This window comes from Myotis myotis, unplaced genomic scaffold (assembly GCF_014108235.1).
Source record: "Myotis myotis isolate mMyoMyo1 unplaced genomic scaffold, mMyoMyo1.p scaffold_m19_p_1, whole genome shotgun sequence".
NCBI classification, from domain to species: Eukaryota; Metazoa; Chordata; class Mammalia; order Chiroptera; family Vespertilionidae; genus Myotis; species Myotis myotis.
Window position 1 is genome coordinate 69,253,457 of NW_023416313.1, and position 18,978 is coordinate 69,272,434.

Below are 18,978 nucleotides of genomic sequence, written 5' to 3' on the forward strand. Positions count from 1 at the left end.
TTAAATGCTGGGCATTCTCGGAGAGCAGGGATAGCGCTGGGATGTGTGAGTTGGTGTTGCTTGGTTTCCTTGCGATTGATCTGGTTTATAAATAAATGTGCTGTTAAAACTGTTGCGCTCTAAGCTGTTGCGGGTAAGATAAGCTGAAAGCCTACACTCCTACGGTACAGGAGAGGGACTTTTTCAAGAGAAAGGAGGAAGTGTCTACAGCGATGTCCGCATGCCTTTCTTTCTCCTGACACTGCATTTGTGAGCTCTTGTCTGTAGGCTTATCTGCAGGGGCAACTGTGAGCCTTTTAAATACTAGCCACTCAGAAAGAGGATACAAGCAGGTAGTGAGTTCCAATGGGTGGAGCCGTCATAGTCCTGTCTTTAAGAAGGGACCAGATGAGACAGCTCATCAGGATATTTAATTAGAGAAACAAACATGACCCAGAGAGGAATAGGGGATTTCCTAGAGACACTGCGCCTTTACCCTAAAGTGCCGGGAAGAGCCCGATGAGGCTGGTTTCCACACCTGTGCTTCATGAGAGGCGCGACCTGCACCTTATGTCTGAACAAACAGCTCAAGTCTTCACAGCAAGCCAATGACATAGGAACTGTTATCATCTCCATCTTACAAAGGAAGAAAATGAGCATCGAAGGGTTGAATAACTTGCCTCTATCACACATCAATTAAATGGCGAAGCCGGGATTCCAGCTTTCCAAAGTCAACGTTCTTAACAGGAAACACTGAAGCAGGGTTCAAATCTGTCTGCATGAAGAAAGCAGAGATTGTGTCTTTGGTGCTGCACGGTTGTAAAAGATCTCAGTAGGTCCTGTCTGTAGATTTTAAATTTGAGACCCCAGAATTGAACTCTAACTTCAGAAGGGAAATCAGATATACTAGCTAAAGTTTTCTATAAACTCCTATCCTTGGGAATTCAGAGTTCCAAGACATCACTAGCCTTCTAGGTTTCCTCAAAGAGAAAAGGTAAAGTGCCCTTGAGCATACAAAATGGGTGTCATAAGTACAGACACTGAAGGTGGATGCCTGGGCTCTCACTTGTAGCCTTATTAAATTATTAAACTACTAGAGGCCCAGTGCATGAAACTCGTGCATGGGTAGGATCCCTAGGCTTGGCTGGCGATCAGGGCCGATCTGTAGGGCAACCAGCGGGGCGATCAGGGGGCTCCAGCTAGCACCTGCCTTGGCTGGCCTGGGGCCTGAGGGCTGGGGGCAGCTCCTGCATTGAGTGTCTGCCTCCTGGTGGTCAGTGCATGTCATGGCGACCGGTCATTCCGCTGGTCAGTCCGCCATTCAGTCAATTTGCATATCAGGCTATTATTATATAGGATAATTCTTTAGTGCGTGCTTCCTTGTCTATATTCCCAGCCCACAATCAGTAGGAAACCCCCAAAGAGAAGAGACCCAAAGGAGATATTCAACTCTGGTCCTTTAATTCAATAATCCCTGAATTTAGACTCTGTGTTTGAGTTTGTTGGCACTCACTTGGATGACAAGGTGAGCTAGCTCATGTCCCTTCTCCCCACCATAATGCCCATGGCAACTACATAGGAAACCCACAAGGAAACAGATCTGTATCTTCCCTCCATGTGCAAAGAATACACGTTCAGTACAACCTAGAAACAACCCCAAATAGGCATTTATGTTCAGACTTCTCTATTTCAGAACGCCTGGGAATTTATTAAGCATTTGAGGGTGGTTTCTGTAACAACAGGCAAGCAACAATTATCTGGGGAAATTGCTCTATAGTTGTGGTTCTCAACCTTGGCTGCACACTGGAATCACCCAAGAAGTTTTTAAAATTTCTGCTCAGACCACAGACCAAACAAAAGACATCAACATATTAGGAGTTAACTTTTTCTTATTAAACTTTCCAAGTGATTCCAGAGTGAGACAACGTTGGGAATCACTGTGTAGAATATCAACCCATCAGAAGTGCTGAGCAAATGTGGCTTTATTTCTCATTTATTGGGTATGTAACTGGATCTTTTTTTTTTTATTATTGATTTTTTACAGAGAGGAAGGGAGAGGGATAGAGAGTTAGAAACATCGATGAGAGAGAAACATCGACCAGCTGCCTCCTGCACACCCCCTACTGGGGATGTGCCTGCAACCAAGGTACATGCCCTTGATCAGAATTGAACCTGGGACCCTCCAGTCCGCAGGCCGATCGATGCTCAGTCCACTGAGCTAAACTGGTTAGGGCCCTGTAACTGGATCTTGTCGCCATCTATACATGTTGACATTTTGTTTGTTGTTTGGGAGCAATTTGTTGAACAATTTTATTGAGGCATATTTTAGAGATTATAAAACTCACTCATTTCAAATGTAGACAACTCAACAATTTTTATTTATTTATTTATTTATTTATTTTTATTTTTTTAAAATATATTTTATTAATATTTTACAGAGAGGAAGGGAGAGGGATAGAGAGTTAGAAACATTGATGAGAGAGAAGCATCAATCAGCTGCCATCTGCACACCTCCCACTGGGGATGTGCCCGCAACCAAGGTACATGCCCTTGACTGGAATCGAACCCGGGACCCCTCAGTCCGCAGGCCGATGCTCTATCCACTGAGCCAAACCGGTTAGGGCCAACTCAACAATTTTTATTGATTTTAAAGAGAGTACAACCATCACCACAAGTCAGTTTTAGAACAGTTTCATCTCCCTGGTGAGAACTCTGAGGAGCATGGCTGATTTAAAGGGACTCAATGGTGTGCTGACAAACCACATAGACAAGGGGTAGTACTGATTTCCGGAGTCTGCCTATTTCCCTGATATAAATACTCCTACCTCGAACCATGTCAAGCCACCAAGGATTTAACAACCAGCTTGCAAAACTGCTGAACATTTACTATTTGACTTGAGCCAGTACTTGCCCCTCCAGGACATCACTGATATACCTTTTCCAGGTAATAACATCTGAGAAGACTTGAAAATGACTCGTTGCCTCTGGCAGAATTCTGAATATAAATGAAGCTTTGTTCCCCAACCATTAAGTCACTGGTTAGGTATGACCTGTACCAAAATTTCTGGTTAATTTAGATTTTTTTGAAGCTCCATAAAAACAAAAATGATTTAATGTACTTGAAAGATAAAAATAGTTTTAATGGCTTCATTTTAAAAGTATTTTAATAGGTTGTTTGATTAGATAGCTAGATTTTTACACTTGGATTTTTGATAGCTACAGACAGATAACTTGTCAGACACATTCCCTCAGGTGTTGATTAAATTAAAGAGATAGCAGATGTCTTTGTCTTTTGGTCCCTAGTTTTCTTCAGGCTATAGAATATGTAAACTCTGCAAATTAAACCCTGACCTGCAGCCAACCCCTCACCTGCCTGTTTAGGACACACATGACTTGCTCAGAGCACAGTCTTATTCCTTCTGAAGTACTTCTGTAACTCAGATGGATTTCTGTGTCTCATTTATAGAAATCCATAAATGAAAAACATTTATTTTCTTTCATCTTGAAGGTATCAATGTGTCCAGCAGCAAGAAAAAACAAAAGTATCTGCAACTGTTGCTCAGGTTCACTGACACCTTGGCGGATGGGGTTGGGGGAGGGTGGATAGCAGTAAGGGGCAAGGGGGTGGAGAACGGCCCAAGAGAAGCAAGAGGTGAGCTGGGAACAGTCAGGCTGTTTGCTACTTTCAAAAATAAAGCCATGGGGAAATGAAACAAGTGATGAATAGCAGAGACAGCACCCAAATAACGAACCAGTGTGGGATTGTTCGTCAGTTAATACCTTAAAATTCCAGAAAGTCTCTGACTATAACAAAGTTTCCTATAAGATAATGGAGAAATAATATAGTTGTATAGTTTATAAAGGGGTCACTACAGACACAAAAGGGATACTGAGAAATGCAAATAATTTAGGATATTTTTAAATTACATATTCAGATTATTTGAATATGTCTGACAAATACAATAACTATTTGTATTGTATTTGAGAAATACAGTAACTATCCTCTTTTCTATATACTTTCCCAAATACTTTTCTTTATAAGAAAGTGTCAGTTTCTGGCTGTGTTGACCCGTGTCAAGAAACTAGACTCTAACTGCTGGATATTTAAGTAAACAAATGGGAACATCTCTCATTTCTCTCCCCCTTAACCTTCACATAAAAGAGAAGGTTAGAATAGATCAGGGATCAGCGAACGATTTTTTGTAAAGAGCCAGGTCATAACTATTTTAGGCTTCACAGGCCTGTGATCTCCGCCAAAACGTTTCACATCTGCCCTTGTGGTGGGAGAACAGCCAGAGACAACAGGAACAATGACCATGATGGTGTTCAAACGAAATGTTGTTATTGGACACTGAAATTTGAATTTTATATAATTTTTATGAGTCACAAAATATTTTTTTCTCCCTCCCCTCCCGCACCACTTAAACACATAAGCTAATGGCTTTCAGGCCACACAACAACATGTGCTCTGGCAGGAGCTGGCCCCCAGGCGATGGTTTGCTCTCCCAAGAAGTAACTGATAACCCCAAGGAGTTCTTATGATGAAGCGGACGTTTGGCACACACCAGCGCTGGTCTCTGCTGGGTATTGGTATGCCACCTTTGCACGCAGAGGCTCAGTAGCAGAGGAATCAGCTGCCTGACATCTAGCGAATCTGGGTGCCGAATCCGAGCCGGGATTCTCTCTTGTGGCGATAGTCATTCTTCACTGACCCCTACTCTGCCTGCTCTGTGCCATTCCCATCCACGATGTCCTTTAGCCTCCACAATTACACGTTAATGTGTATAATTATGCCCATTTCATCGATGCAGAGGGTGACTTCAGTTTAGTTCCATGAACTGTCCAGGTTACCGACCTCAGAGTGATGCAGCTGAGTGACACACCTAGGAGAGGACCCTCTTTCCACTGATCCAAGAAGGTATATGTTCTGATCGTGGCAGTTAGTAATCACTAGGTGCTCACTATATGCCAGGCACTGTTTTAAGCCCTTGGCATGTAGCACTTATGAAAGTCACACACCACTGTAGATAGATACTATTAAACATGCCATTCCCATTTACAAATGAGGAAAGTGAAGGACAGACCTTTGATGACGTGTCCAAGTTTTTACATGCTCAAAAGCTTCAAATTCATTTTTGCTCGAGTCCATGCGCCTGTCCACTAATGAAACTTCCTAATTTCCATCAAACTTCTTTCTTATTATATTAGCACGATATATTAGTGCTAGCATGAACTAAAAGAAATACAAAAGTTCTGTGATCACTACAACCAATAAATTGTACTACTAAAAGACATTATTCTCTCACATCATTCATGTAATACACATACATGCACAAGATAAAACCAGGTTATTATCCTAATTAATAAAAAACTTTATTGAATTTTGTGTAGATTTCATAGGGGCGGGGGCGCTAGACAAATTGATAAGGCTAAGAGAAGTCTAGAAAAGTCAAAGCTTTAAAGGAATCTGATGACAGATCTGTGACAGCAATTAGAGCAATAACGCTTGTTCCTCTTCTGTGCACAATTCTGTAATCTTGGAGTCTGAAAACGGAAGGTGCGTCTCTTGGGGCGGTAGGAGAATATGTAACTGGTGTGCAGTTTGCTCTCTCTTTGACTCAAGCAAATTTCCTCTTCAGTTGTTGTGTTTTCTGTTCCTCTATGGGTGGTGGTGACTTCCTTCGCCTTACATGTGGACATCTGTTCACACAGGTTCTTCACGTTCAGTGGAGTCACTTTGTTTCATTCATTCACTTTCCCATTCATTCAGTGATCCATCTGTTGTTGATGACATATGCAGTGCTGGTGAGGGATACTGAAATTAAGAAGAAAAAAAAGGCTGTTTGTGGCGGAGTTTATAGTACAGAGAACAGAGAATGCACAGGCCTGTGCAGTTAGAGAATGCAAGGTAGAGTGGCTTGAGGGCGGTAACAGTATCTGCATAAAGCGTATGTTATATAGCAGGGCGGAAGGGGATCATGGGACCTGGAGAAGATGCCCTTGGTACTGATAGAATTTTGTTGTCAGTTGAAGTCAGAAAACAATGAAATAGAGGGAGATAGCTAATAAAACAAGGAATCTGGAATCTTTCTGCATCCCCCAAAGTTTGGGGCTCTTTCCTCTAGTCCAGCGGTTCTCAACCTGTGGGTCGCGACCCCTTTGGGGGTCGAACGACCCTTTCACAGGGGTCACCTAAGACTATCGGAAAACACATATATAATTACAGATTGTTTTTGTGATTAATCACTATGCTTTAATTATGTTCAATTTGTAACAATGAAAATGCATCCTGCATATCAGATATTTACATTACGATTCATAACAGTAGCAAAATTACAGTTATGAAGTAGCAACGAAAATAATTTTATGGTTGGGGGTTACCACAACATGAGGAACTGTGTTAAAGGGTCGAAGCATGAGGAAGGCTGAGAACCACTGCTCTAGTCATAGCTTCCCAAAAGAGGCCCACTCTGTCTCCTGTACCAGCCCAAAATTGTCAAAGGCAATGCCGCCCCAAAACAATGGCCCTGAAGCAGCCTTTTACAGGGGACAGGCTGCCATAGTGCCCAGAGTAAGTGCAGAGTCAAGCTTGATTCTAGTCAGACATGAGGCCTCCTGAGAGATCCTCTGGTTTTGGATTTCTGTGCAGCCCTGCTAGTGCTCCTCAAGTTCTTATCCACAGATATTTCTTCTAGTCAGTCATCGAGCTTTGGGTCCCATTCCAAGTCAAACAAACATTCCCTGGTCTTTTGGTCTTGTAGGCATGCCTGCACCGTGCAGGCCAACCTGGGGACTGGACAGATGGGCCTCTGCTAGAATGAGATGCTAGTTGCCACCCTCCCTCAGTCTCTCCCAGTCTCTGACACCCCTGGGTGTTGATCCCCCACTGCATTGGACTCTTTATGAGTCTCTGTCCTTGTCCTCTTTGGCTTCTGCCTTTGTCTCTTGAATACTGTTTGGGTCCTGTTTGTGTTCCTAAATCACTGTCCTGTACGCTTCCGGCTATTTATGTGAGCTGGTGTGCCTTTCTTTCTCCGTCTCCAAGTTTTGGTCTCTGGCTTTCTATCTCTGTAGCTCTTAGCCTGTGTGTCTTTGAGTCTTTGTGCCACTCTGTGTCTCTGATCTCTGAGTCTCTGTCTTTCTCTCTATCTCTGTGTTCCCATCTTTCAGAACTTCTTACCTCATTCCTCGGATTCCTTCAAGAACAGGTTTATCTGGGTCTCCAACTCCCACAGAATTATCTTCCTCCTTTGAATCCTGTCTCTCTTTAGGTGAGCCCGAACAAAACAACAACAAAAAACTTGGGGCCCGCCTTTACTTCATTGTTTGACCAGACACTCACATAATTCTGCCTGTCACCAGATCAGGTATGCTTCTCAAAGCCGGGGCAGCTGGCCTCACCATTTAGCTCTGCTATTAGCACATGCAGCTTTAAAATGGCAACATGGAAAACCACAGACAATCTGGTTTCATCACAGAAACCTCCTTCTTGGAAAGACTGTGGCAAGTCCTTCTTTCAGCCTCTCCTGTGATTACACTATGCCTATCTGAGGCCTCATTAGAGCTTTCCAACTCCTGTGCAAAGCCTTTGCTTGGTTCTCTGTACTTGGACAGAGCCCACCTCTATGGCCAATGGAAAGATAAGCCCACATTTGTGATTATGGCAGTTAATGTTCATCAATGGACCATACTGCCTTTTCTTACATATGTCACAGTTTGCCGATAATGTAAATTGCCGCATGGATAGCTCCTGAACTAAATAAGACATTTCCTTATCCTAAACCATGATTTCTGATGGTAGAAAGGGCCAAATGCTTTATCTTTCACAAAATCAAAGAACCTAGCACCAACTCCATAAACAAATGAACATGAAGGAAATCAGCAACTAAGCAATCCTATGGAATGACTCAAGGTTTAAGGACAGACTGACTCAAGTTAGGATTGCTTAGAGTGGGATTACCTAACAGAGTCATCTTAGAGAACAATCTCCACCTTGTTCAGAAGGGCTCTGAGGCCAAGTATAGGCTTAGCGAGAAAGTAGACAGATCGGTGAGCTTTATCTATGGCCTTAGAAAGGGGGAGTGGCATCATATGCTATGAGTTTGCTCACATAGTTTGAGCAGTGCTTCTCAGCCTGTGGGTTGCAACCCCTTTGGCGGTCGAACGACCCTTTCACAGGGGTCGCCTAAGACCATCCTGCATATCAGATATTTACATTATGATTCATAACAGTAGCAACATTACAGTTATGAAGTAGCAACGAAAATAATTTTATGGTTGGGTCACAACATGAGGAACTATATTTAAAGGGCCAGAAGGTTGAGAACCACTGGTCTAGAGAGTTGAGAAAGTGTGTCAGGGTCATTGAAAAGTGAAAGCAATTTTGAAAGTGAAGAAAAGGAGGAAATTTTGAGTGCTTTTGTTGGCTGTTCAATTCCAGGCCATGTTAGCTGCTTTTACACAATTGGGTTGAACCCATTACTTTGGGTTGAAATGTATGTCCTTACATTTAAAAATGTATGTCTCATTACAATTTTAATGGGACAGAATCTAGGTTCTCTATTACTTCTCTTTTCCTGGAAGGAGGAAAATATGTCATTAAATATATGAATAATCTGTAGACAGGGGTCACTAAGAAATTTTCTCATGAATAAGTATGTAATCTAAGTGGATATGTGGCTCATGTTTTAAAGGGAAAGATCACTTTCTGTGCCCATCATTTTGCTAGCTTCATTTTTGCCTGACCCTTCCACGGAGGCCCTCAGTTTCAACTGGCTCCAACTCATGATCTTCCTCCTCCAGGAAGCTTTCCCTGATCCTCCCAGCCTCCTGTGAAGTGCCCTTCTGTGCCATTTACTGTCCATTTCACTGAGATGGCAGCTATTCGCGGATTTGCCGATAGCACTGGCCTGCAAATCCTCCGCTTCCCTCCCCATTGCCACTGGAAAGCCACTTAGCACCTTGCCCTCTTTGTCCTCCTCCTCAGATGCCACACGCACCGTGAAGTCAAACCATCAAGGTTATTGGAATGAACTGAAGTGTTTAGGACCAAGAGTCCTTTACCTCTTCGATTTTCAAAGTCTAAACTGCATATCAATCACATGAGGCTGTTGATAAATACAGGTTATACCTCAGCAGGTGTAGGGGGCCTGAGAATGTGAGTTTCTAACAAGACCTCAGGGCAGAGGAGCAAGGCTTCCCATTGCTGCCTATAAGTGTCTTAAGGTCAGTTTAGTGGGTCACAGTCAGTATTTGTTCAAAGAAATGCAAGAGGAAAGAACAGTGAATAGCATCTAGAATAGTAATGTTTCCTATAACATTTTTGGCTTTCTGTGTGTTTATAATGTATATCTGTATGTGTGTTTATACATATGGAGAGAGAGAAATACAAAATGTATTTATATCACAGGCCAATTCAAAAAGTTGAATGCAAAATGCGATATAAGCTTCTATCAGTAAATTAAGACAGTAAAACCCACGGGGATAAGAATCCATGAAGGTTCCACTATGCTGGGGCGACTTCCCAGAAGGTTCCAGCAGGAAGGGGCACTGAGGGAGAAGAGGCTGAATTTGGGAGCCAGTTTTCTGGATCAAGCTTGTCCTTTTTCTCTGTGGTTGAGCTTATTTCCTGTACCTCGCTGAGAGGCAGCTATGAAAATTCTGTAGTGGGTGGGTGTTTCCTAATTTGTGACTGTATCTCGGAAGGGATAATACCACCGTTTCCTTCAGGGTCAACTGCTGGTTTTGATCATCTCAAAAACCCAGTACAAATATTCCTTTGAAGCTTCATGAGTCTCTGCTCTGTTGCCTCTATCAGCTCTGAGACACACTAATGGCAACACGTGGGCCGTGGGGCGGGGGTGGGGGGTGGAATATAACATTGCTTTGAATGTATTGTTACAAATCCTTGCTCTTTTTTTTTTTTTTTCCTCCAGGGAAAATGAAACAAACAAACAAAAAATGTTTTAAGTGTTAGGAAAATGAACCTTATTCCAAACTCTTCCCAGCACCTAGCACAATGTCTGGTATAGTCAGAATATGTTGTATAATTAGCAATACTTATATCTTATTTTCTCCTGCAAAAGTTAGAGAATCATATAAAACATGTATAAAAGAAGACTGTTCTAACGCATGAAAATAGAGAGGGTCTTCTTACGAGGCATTATGTTAGTCACCTTGACAGATGAGAGAAAACCGAGGTTGCTACGTGAGTGGGGTCAGGTGCTAGTAAGGCTGGAGACAAAGGCACCTTCTCCCCACAGTTCTCACTGGCACTGCATGGATGTTCCGGGTCTAAGTTAGAGGCTTATTAGCATTCCTTTTCACTTGGCATTTCCCAATAGTAAAAAGGTTTCTTCTTGCCCTTAATTCTAAAGACATCGCCCTTCAAATGCGGAGGGGGGCGGGCCGCGGGGGGCAGGGGGAGGTGCTAATGGAGTAGCAGAGGAAAATGACTTACATGTGAGATGTAATCAACAGTAGGTTCAGTGTGAATCGGCAGCGTGATGCAACTGTCCAGAAAGTAGCGCAATCTTGGGTTTCCTTCAGGTGTACCGGCTGCTAGAATAAGGGGGACCTGTGAGGCTTTGTTTTGCAAGTCAGACTTTAGCGTCAGACCTTAGCGTTAAGTTGATTATAAGAATTTGCAAAATAGTCAAAGGAGATAAGATTTCTGGGTGATAAGGTCCCTGGGTGCTAAAGGGACGGAAGGACTGTCATAAAAGGAGAAGTTGAAGATGATGGAAAGGAAAGAGAATACATTCTAAATGCTTTTAACTATTTGTTTATTTTTATTTTTTTAAGTTTAAGTCTAACACCAAAAAACAGCTTTTGGACCATCTGTTGAAATCAGGAAACTAGCAATTCAATGTAGGCAAGAGTCTCCTGGCATCAATTATGGAAGCATGGAATGAGCTTACCTATAAAATAGTGAGTTCCCCGTCATTATCAGCAGAACAACTGGGAATGATTGGTCACTATGACACACACCACCAGGGGGCAGATGCTCAATGCAGGAGCTGACCCCTGGTTGTCAGTGCGCTCCCACAGGGGGAGATCTGCTCAGCCACAAGCCAGGCTGACGGCTGCCAGCACAGTGGTGGTGGCGGGAGCCTCTCCCGCCTCCTCAGCAGCGCTAAGGATGTCTGACTGCAGCTTAGGCCTGCTCCCTGCTGGCAAGTGGACATCCCTTGAGGGCTCCCAGGTTGCCAGAGGGATGTCTGACTGCCACCTTAGGCCCGATCCCCCCCAGGGAGCAGGCCTAAGCCAGCAGGTGGACATCCCCTGAGGGGTCCCAGACTGCGAGAGGGTACAAGCCGGGCTGAGGGACCCCCCCAAGTGCACAAATTATTGTGCACCAGGCCCCTAGTTAGAAAATAACGTTGTGTCCTTCAAGGCCTACTTCCATGTTGGCTCACTTAGGGAGTGGTCTTCATTGGGTGCTTCACTCTCTAGTATAAAGTTTGCAAAGTATTTGTCTTGTGCTCCTGACTTGATTAATGGTTTCTTGAAGCCCAGCCAAAGGCTTTCCCATTTTTGTCCTTTGGACCTGTCCAGCACAATGCCTTGCACAATGCTTTGCACAGGTTTGAAGCTTAATAAATAAAGATTTTGATAGAAGGTAGAGAAGGTTGATTGTGAGAAAACTACCAATGTCATTCTACTATATTTTCAACTTTTAGTTCTTCATAGACACAAATGGACATATTTCTACAAAAGATACGTAATATTATTTGTTTTTATAGTTACTTCCCTGGAAGATATGCTCATCCTAAGTTTCTGGGGGGGAAATGTTTAACTCAATTAAAAGAGGAAGTTTGGGCACTTATGAAAGAGCTATTTGGGGAATGAGGATCCTCACTGCCCCACAGACATCAGAAAGTGTATGTAGGTGACTGTCTGGCAGGCCCAGGACTCCATAAAATCCAAGAGACGTCAAGATTGACTCAACAAGCTGTCACCGAAATGTTCACTGTGATTCTTCTTGCTTTATACTCCGTATTTTTATATATTTATGATAAATAATTATTATTTAAAAGATTAGAATAAAAAAATTCTTAGCAAAACTGCCATCAAGCTCTAATTATCGAAGAATTCTGTAAATGTTTTAAACACAGACTTCAGATCTCATTGACAAGCATCTAAAGGAATGTTCAAATCCTTAGTTTTAGAATTTTGTTGATCAAAATTTGTTGCTTCAAATATGTAATCTACTGACTCGAACTAAATCTTATTCTGAAATGTTCATTCAAAATTTAATTATTGGCAAAAGGTATTTAAGAACTTAGAACCTTGTAGAGATTAGAGTTTTGATTGTAGCCAAACCTGAAGTATTTTTATAGCTTCACTTTTAATTCTTCCCGTTGTCTTTTTTTAAATTAAAGTATAATTGACATACAACATTATATTAGTTTTAGGTTCCAATTGTCCTTTGAAAGCGCTTTGTAGTGAGAAGATTTGAACCTGTCAGTGATCAGTTGAATGAATGAGGCTGCTTTGTGGGTAATAATTCAATAGGTTTTCTTATAAAATGTTTTTCCTTGCAATTCCTTTAAGCTGGCAAATACATTTCTAGTACAGGATAGAGGCATCTCTGCCCCAGAGAGAAAATGTGCTAAAGAAACACACATTAGGAAATGCAGATTTAGAAAATAGCTTGGAGACCTGTGTAGAAACTTCCTTACACGGACAGTCTTACGTTTTGCTTTTCTTATAAGGTTAACATTTCGGGCCATGGGATGTTACAATGGATGCCAGCGTGGCTCACGACAGCAGGATCCCTCACACCCAGAATCAGGCTCTTCCTTGAAAGTCTTGTACACCATGCATGCTTCCCTAATAGCACTTCATTGACTGATATTGACATTATTCGTGTAATTGCCTGTGTCCCCTTCCTCTCCCCTGTCCTGGACTATGGGTCCCTTTGCAGTAGCAACTGTCCCTGGTACCTACCTTTCTGTTGTCTGAAATAAATTGAAAGATAAAAATCATATTTGAGCAGTAAGAAAATTACAGCATAGAGGATGCATCCCAGGTTGTGGCTCTGTGGATCTCAATGGCTTCATGCTAACAACTATATGTACTAAGTTTTGCTGTTTGCCAGGCCTGTTTTGACCATTTCGTGTGTGTTAATGTGAGCAGTACTCACAAATGACCCATGAGGTACGACTATTGTTTTTTATAATCTTCAGCCAAGGAGTGAGGATATTTTTTCCAATGATTTTAGAGAGAGTAGAAGAGAAGAATGGAGAGAGAGAGAGAGAGAGAGAGAGAGAGAGAGAGAGAGAGAGAGAGAGAAATATTGATGCACGTGCCCCCACTGGAGATGGGGACAGACCTGCAACCCAGGTAGGTGCCTTTGACCAGGAATCAAACTCGCAATCATCCTGTGTACAGGCTGAGGTTCCAACCACTGAGCCCACACCAGTCAGGGAACGAGGTATGACTATTATTAATCTGATTTTAGAGGTGAGAAAACAGGTTCAGATTAATTATGTAACTTGTACAGCTAATAAGAGTTATCACCTGCTCCAGAGGCTACATCTTAATCACCAAGCCGGACTGCCTCCACCATGCCATTAAGGCAATAAGAGCAAGGTGCAGAAGAGTGTGCCTAGAATGCTCTATTTCCATGGAGTTAGGAGAGAGGACATATTTAAATGTCTCTCGATTAACAATTTTCCACCTTTTTATCTCATGACACACATAAACTAATTACTAAAATTCTGTGGCACACCAAAAAGTATATTTGCTGATCTGACAAAAAATGGGTATAGCCCTAACTGGTTTGGCTCAGTGAATAGAGAGTCAGCCTGGGGCTGAAAGGTCCTAGGTTTGATTCCAGTAAGGGCACATGCTCAGGGTGCAGGCTCGATTTCCAGTAGGGGGCATCCAGGAAGCAGCCAATCAATGATTCTCTCTCATCTTGATGTTTCTATCTCTCTCTCTCCCTTCCTCTCTGAAATCAATCAAAATACATATATTTTTTAAATGGGTATAAAATTTTAATTGACTTACATAATAATAATAATAATTATTATTTGTTCCAAGTGACATTTGAAAAAATCAGGTGCCTATACTTGTATATAAGGATTTCTGGTACCAAGAATTAACCAATCAGCCTAGCCACTGTGGCTCAGTGGTTGAGCGTCAACCTATGAACCAGGAGGTCATGGGTTAATTCCTGGTCAGGGCACATGCCCAGTCTGTGGGCTCAATCAGGAGCATGCAAGAGGCAGCTGATCAATGATTCTCTCTCATCATTGATGTTTCTATCTCTCCCTTTTCCTTCCTCTCTGAAATCAATAAAAATAAAAAGAATTAGCCAATCAGAAGCAACCTTATTATGCAACATGACCAATAATATGCAACTCTATTATATGACCTATATTTATTATATGACCTATATACTTATGGTTTAAGACAGGGCATTCACACCAGATGCCTATTGTGTTGGCTGTTGTCATTTTTTTACTTGATAATCTAAAAGAAAAGAGGTCAGTGCCCCTGACTAAATAGTCAGGTATTGCATGTTTTAAAAATTCTGGTGGCACACTGAATGAAAATAGCCGCTCTAGATACATAGGATATCTCTTAGGAGAAAACACAGGAAAATGGTTAGCATAGGTGTCCTCTGGGTAAAGGACCAGGGACACTGAGGATTAAGGGTAAGAAAAAAAGCTTTATTTTCACTGTCTTCTTTTGAAAAGTATTTGGAATTTTTTTCTTCTACCATGGACATATGTTACCTTTTCTAAAACGACTTTTATTTTTAACACATAGATCAATTTGAATCTCTTTGGGACTTTCCCAGCTCTTCAGATCTTTGTCAGTTAGAAACAATATTAGATGGGGCTTGCATCTTGCATAAAACATCTGAAATCCTTGTACTCAACTTCATTTCGCTCATGACAATGGCCTCTAGTATAAAAGCCCAATGGTTTTCCACACTGCAAAAGGTGGTACCACACTTACAAGAGAGACTGTGAGAGCGAAAACAAATGAAAGAGCGGAAATTGGCCAAAGCCTACTCTTACTGTTATTTTTAATTTGGACTTTCAAAATATTTCCTGTTTACAAAGTAATTTTGTATGTTTGTCTGCCACTACCATGACAAAGTACCACCAACTGTGTGGCTTAAACAGAAGAAATGTATTGTCTCACAGTTCTGGAGACTAGAAGCCCGAAATCAAGGTGTCCGTGGGGTTGGTTCCTGCTGAGGGCTGTGAGGGAAGGCTGTTCCAACCCTCCCTCTTAGACTTGTAGATGGTCATCTGCACATTCACATGGCACTCTCACTATTTGCAAGTCTGTCTCCAAATGTCCCCTTTGTATGAGCGGACACCGGTCATATTGATTAGGGCCTATGCCAATGATCTCACAACTTGCTAAATACCTTATTTCCAAATAAGGTCACATTCTCCGGTTTAGGGGTTAGGTCTTGAACATATGAATTTTCAGAATACAATTGAGCCCCTAACCCTTTGCTAGGAGCCAACCCTCTCTGCTCCCCCCTTTAGCCACACCCAGGAATTTCCCTGTCCTGGTGTTCCGGCTGAGAGCTTACTCTTCTGGCTACCTATGCGGGGAATATTGCCGAGGTAATAATCCGCGAGAGGAAAAGCCAGTGAGAGGAGTCACTTTGCGGTTTGCCCTGAGTGAAAGCACTTTCTCTCCTTCCTAGGTGGTACCACGGCAACCTCACACGCCACGCAGCCGAGGCCCTTCTCCTCTCAAATGGATGTGACGGTAGCTACCTCCTGAGGGACAGCAATGAGAGGATCGGGCTGTACTCTCTCTCCGTGAGGTATGATGCTCAATAACTCTATGAATTCAGCATGGTCCCATCTCTTACTGACATGGCCATTGACTTGATCATCACACTCAAATAGCCAGATAGCAAAATCCTCTCGGTTCTTGGTAGACCAGCCCATCCAAGGATTCCCAGCTCTGAGTGGTGAGACTGTTAAAACACACTGTGGCTCCTCCCACTGGCAGGTAAAAAATGGTAGAGCCGAAGGAGACTTTTCCTGGAACCACTGGTGGTGCGTGAGGTCCGAAAGGTTGACAACCGAAACCGTTTGCTTGACGGATAAAGAAACAGAAAGCTGAAGTGGTAAACTATCCTATACCCAATAACCCAATGATACAAACAGCACCGGGATCCAGATCCCTGAATGCTGGCCTAGTGTCCTTCGATTATTTTTTACTTCCTGGAAAATCAGAGTGATTTGCCACTTTCATAATCACTGACCTTCTTTCTCAGGTCCCATTTCCCCTGGATGTTAACAAAATTAACCTAGTCCCTGCCAGGTACACTCACCACAGTGATGGCCCAGTCCTCCCAGGGTCTCTCTCCTTGCCCCTTTCTCCTGGATGGCCTCCCTATCAGAGAAGTTGACCTTTCCAAGAGATATAAGCCGGGGGAATCGCTGGTTCTTCGGCAGCGTATGTCACCTAGCCTTCTCGTGGCAGGTCGCAAGTCTTCGTGGGCTCACAGGCACTTGCCCCTGGCTTAGACCAGGCCTGTGAGGTCTCCATGAAACTGCCTTGGCCGCCTACTCAATAATCTCAAACTGTTACTATTTTATTACTGTTCTTTTGATGCCACCAAATACCTTCCTGTTGCAGTCCCTCATGTTGATGACTGATCCCTCACAATAAGATTTTCTCTTTTCTTTCCGGCTCCACGAGGTGCAGGCCTCCTTGTCACTAACTCAATAGCACATCTATACTCCTTTCTCTCTGAATCCTCCTTCCTACCCAGCGCAGCAACTTTTGCTCTAAAGAAACAAAAACCCATCAGCAGAGGTGGCAGGAGCTATAGGCCAGCTCAGGAAAATAAAAAAATATTTAAGAACATCTGTGCCTACCATCTTTGACAAGTATTATAGAAGATTCAAGGAACTTGCTCTTAGGAACTGTAGCTTCATATTAACAATAAGACATTTCCAAATAACTCACTGCAAAATAGAGTGTGGTAAATGACATGAAAGAAAGCAAAATAAGTGCTTGGATTGTTGAGAAGAGAAAAAGCAAGTAACACAAGCTGGACAGGTCTTGCAATACTTGACGAAGTCGGTGGCATTTGAATGGACACTTGATCAGAAACAAAGGAGAAGAAGTTGCAGGTGGAGGGAACTGTCTGAGCTAAACTCCTAGGAGAATTACATGTCTCAGGGTGTGGTCCCCAGACCAGTAGTATCACCTAAGAATGTGGTAGGACTGCAAATTCTCAGACCCCACCCTGAATCTACTGAATCAAGGCCCAGAAATCAGGGTTTTAACCAGGCCTCCAGATGATTCTAACTTCTTTCTTTCTTTAAATTGACTTCAGAGAGAAAGGAAGAGGGAAGGAGAGATAGAAACATCAATGATGAGACACAATCTTCGATTGGCTGCCTCCTGCATGCCTTCCATTGGAGATCATGCCCACAACCCAGGCATGTGCCCAAACCGGAAATTGAGTCGTGACCTCCTGGTTCATAGGTCGATGCTCAACCACTGAGTAACACCAGCTGGGCTGATTCTGATTTCTGAAGCATGTGAAAGTCAGGACATGCCCTGCACAGAGAAGAGAAGAATAGTGGGATTCAAATATATACACTATATGTAATTTATAATTTATTTAATGCTCTGCCACATTCCAAAAATGAGATGGAAAATGACAATGTAGGGAATTTTATATTTTAGTCAGTAGGCAGTGAAACAGGCATGGAAGGAAAAAGGCTGGCCTTACATAACTAATTAAGTGACAGAAGCAGAATTCAGACCAACTCCCAAACAAGTAAGGGAGGAGGGCTGAGGACAGAGAAGATGCGACCTGCCATTTCCATCATCTCTTTTCCCTGCTCTTATTAAATTCCTGCTCCTTAAGGAGGGTAATGTTCAAGGACTCTTTCCACAAGTTACAGAATGCATAGGGAGAATTGTCTCTTATCTTCCACTAGAGTGAAAAATTCACAAGAGTATACTCTGCCAAAAGAAACTATGTCAATGATTATGTCATAATTCTCAGTTTTTAAGGGGATTGAATGTTGATATGAAATACCTAAGGTTACTATTTTTCTTCAAAACTGATACTCATCCTATATAATAAAAGAGTAACATGCAAATTGACCCTAACAGGGGAATGACCAGTCGCTATGATGGGAACTGACCACCAGGGGGCAGACACTTAAAGCAGGAGCTGCCCCCTGGCAGTCAGTGCACTCCCACAGGGGGAGCTCCACTCAGCCACAAGCCAGGCTGATGGCTGCAAGCACAGTGGCGGTGTCAGGAGCCTCCCCTGCCTCCTTGGCAGCACTAAGGATATCTGACTGATGGCTAAGCCATCAGTCGGACCTCCCCGAGGGCTCCCAGGCTGCCAGAGGGATGTCTGGTTGCCAGCTTAGGCCCAATCCCCCTGGGTGTGGGCCTAAGCTGGCAGGTGGGCATCCCCTGAGAACTCCCAGACTGTGAGAGGCACAGGTCGGGCTGAGGGACTCCCCACCCCAGTGCACGAATTTTCATGCACCAGGCCTCTAGTTTGTTATAATAACGTAAACATTTGTTTTTCCTTTTCAGAGCCAAAGACTCTGTCAAACACTTTCATGTTGAATATACCGGATTTTCATTTAAATTTGGCTTTAATGAATTCTCATCTTTGAAGGATTTTGTCAAGCATTTTGCAAATCAGCCTTTGATTGGAAGCGAGACAGGTAAGCTCTGAACACATAGATCCTTGACCTATGAGCCATTGTTTTGGGCAGAGGAGGAACAGGTGGATTTCAATTAAATACTTGTCAATTCTATTGAATTATGTGGGTATAACAGGCAATTGGATTTATTTAGAAAGTTTTTCTCAATTACTGTGCCATATCCTACATTAATAAATTATATACATAAATTTATATTTATGTGTATCTCAGTATTATCTTTAGGAGAAAACAATGTGCTTTCTGAAAACAATAATTTTTGTTGGAATATTATTTAAAGGATTGATTAAAAGTACACAATCTC

At 42.6% G+C, this 18,978-nt stretch overlaps 2 protein-coding genes across 10 annotated transcripts in view; one reads left to right on the forward strand and one right to left on the reverse strand.

Annotated features, from left to right (window-relative positions):
- DAPP1 (dual adaptor of phosphotyrosine and 3-phosphoinositides 1) overlaps positions 1–18,978 on the forward strand; it is a 46,793-nt gene that overhangs the window by 697 nt on the left and 27,118 nt on the right. For 5 of the 6 annotated variants that reach the window (XM_036340601.1, XM_036340609.1, XM_036340592.1 and 2 more), the window contains 2 exons: positions 15,662–15,784; positions 18,544–18,677. In XM_036340601.1, coding sequence (XP_036196494.1) covers positions 15,662–15,784; positions 18,544–18,677 — 257 coding nt within the window. The remainder of the gene's footprint in view (positions 1–15,661; positions 15,785–18,543; positions 18,678–18,978) is intronic. The other variant, XM_036340629.1, reaches the window with a different exon arrangement.
- The window catches only part of LAMTOR3 (late endosomal/lysosomal adaptor, MAPK and MTOR activator 3), a 64,457-nt gene continuing 50,806 nt past the window's right edge, over positions 5,328–18,978 (reverse strand). For 3 of the 4 annotated variants that reach the window (XM_036340539.1, XM_036340530.1, XM_036340573.1), the window contains 2 exons: positions 10,439–10,536; positions 5,328–5,794 (listed from right to left, as the gene is read on the reverse strand). In XM_036340539.1, coding sequence (XP_036196432.1) covers positions 5,726–5,794; positions 10,439–10,536 — 167 coding nt within the window. In that variant the 3' untranslated portion in view covers positions 5,328–5,725. The remainder of the gene's footprint in view (positions 5,795–10,438; positions 10,537–18,978) is intronic. The other variant, XM_036340557.1, reaches the window with a different exon arrangement.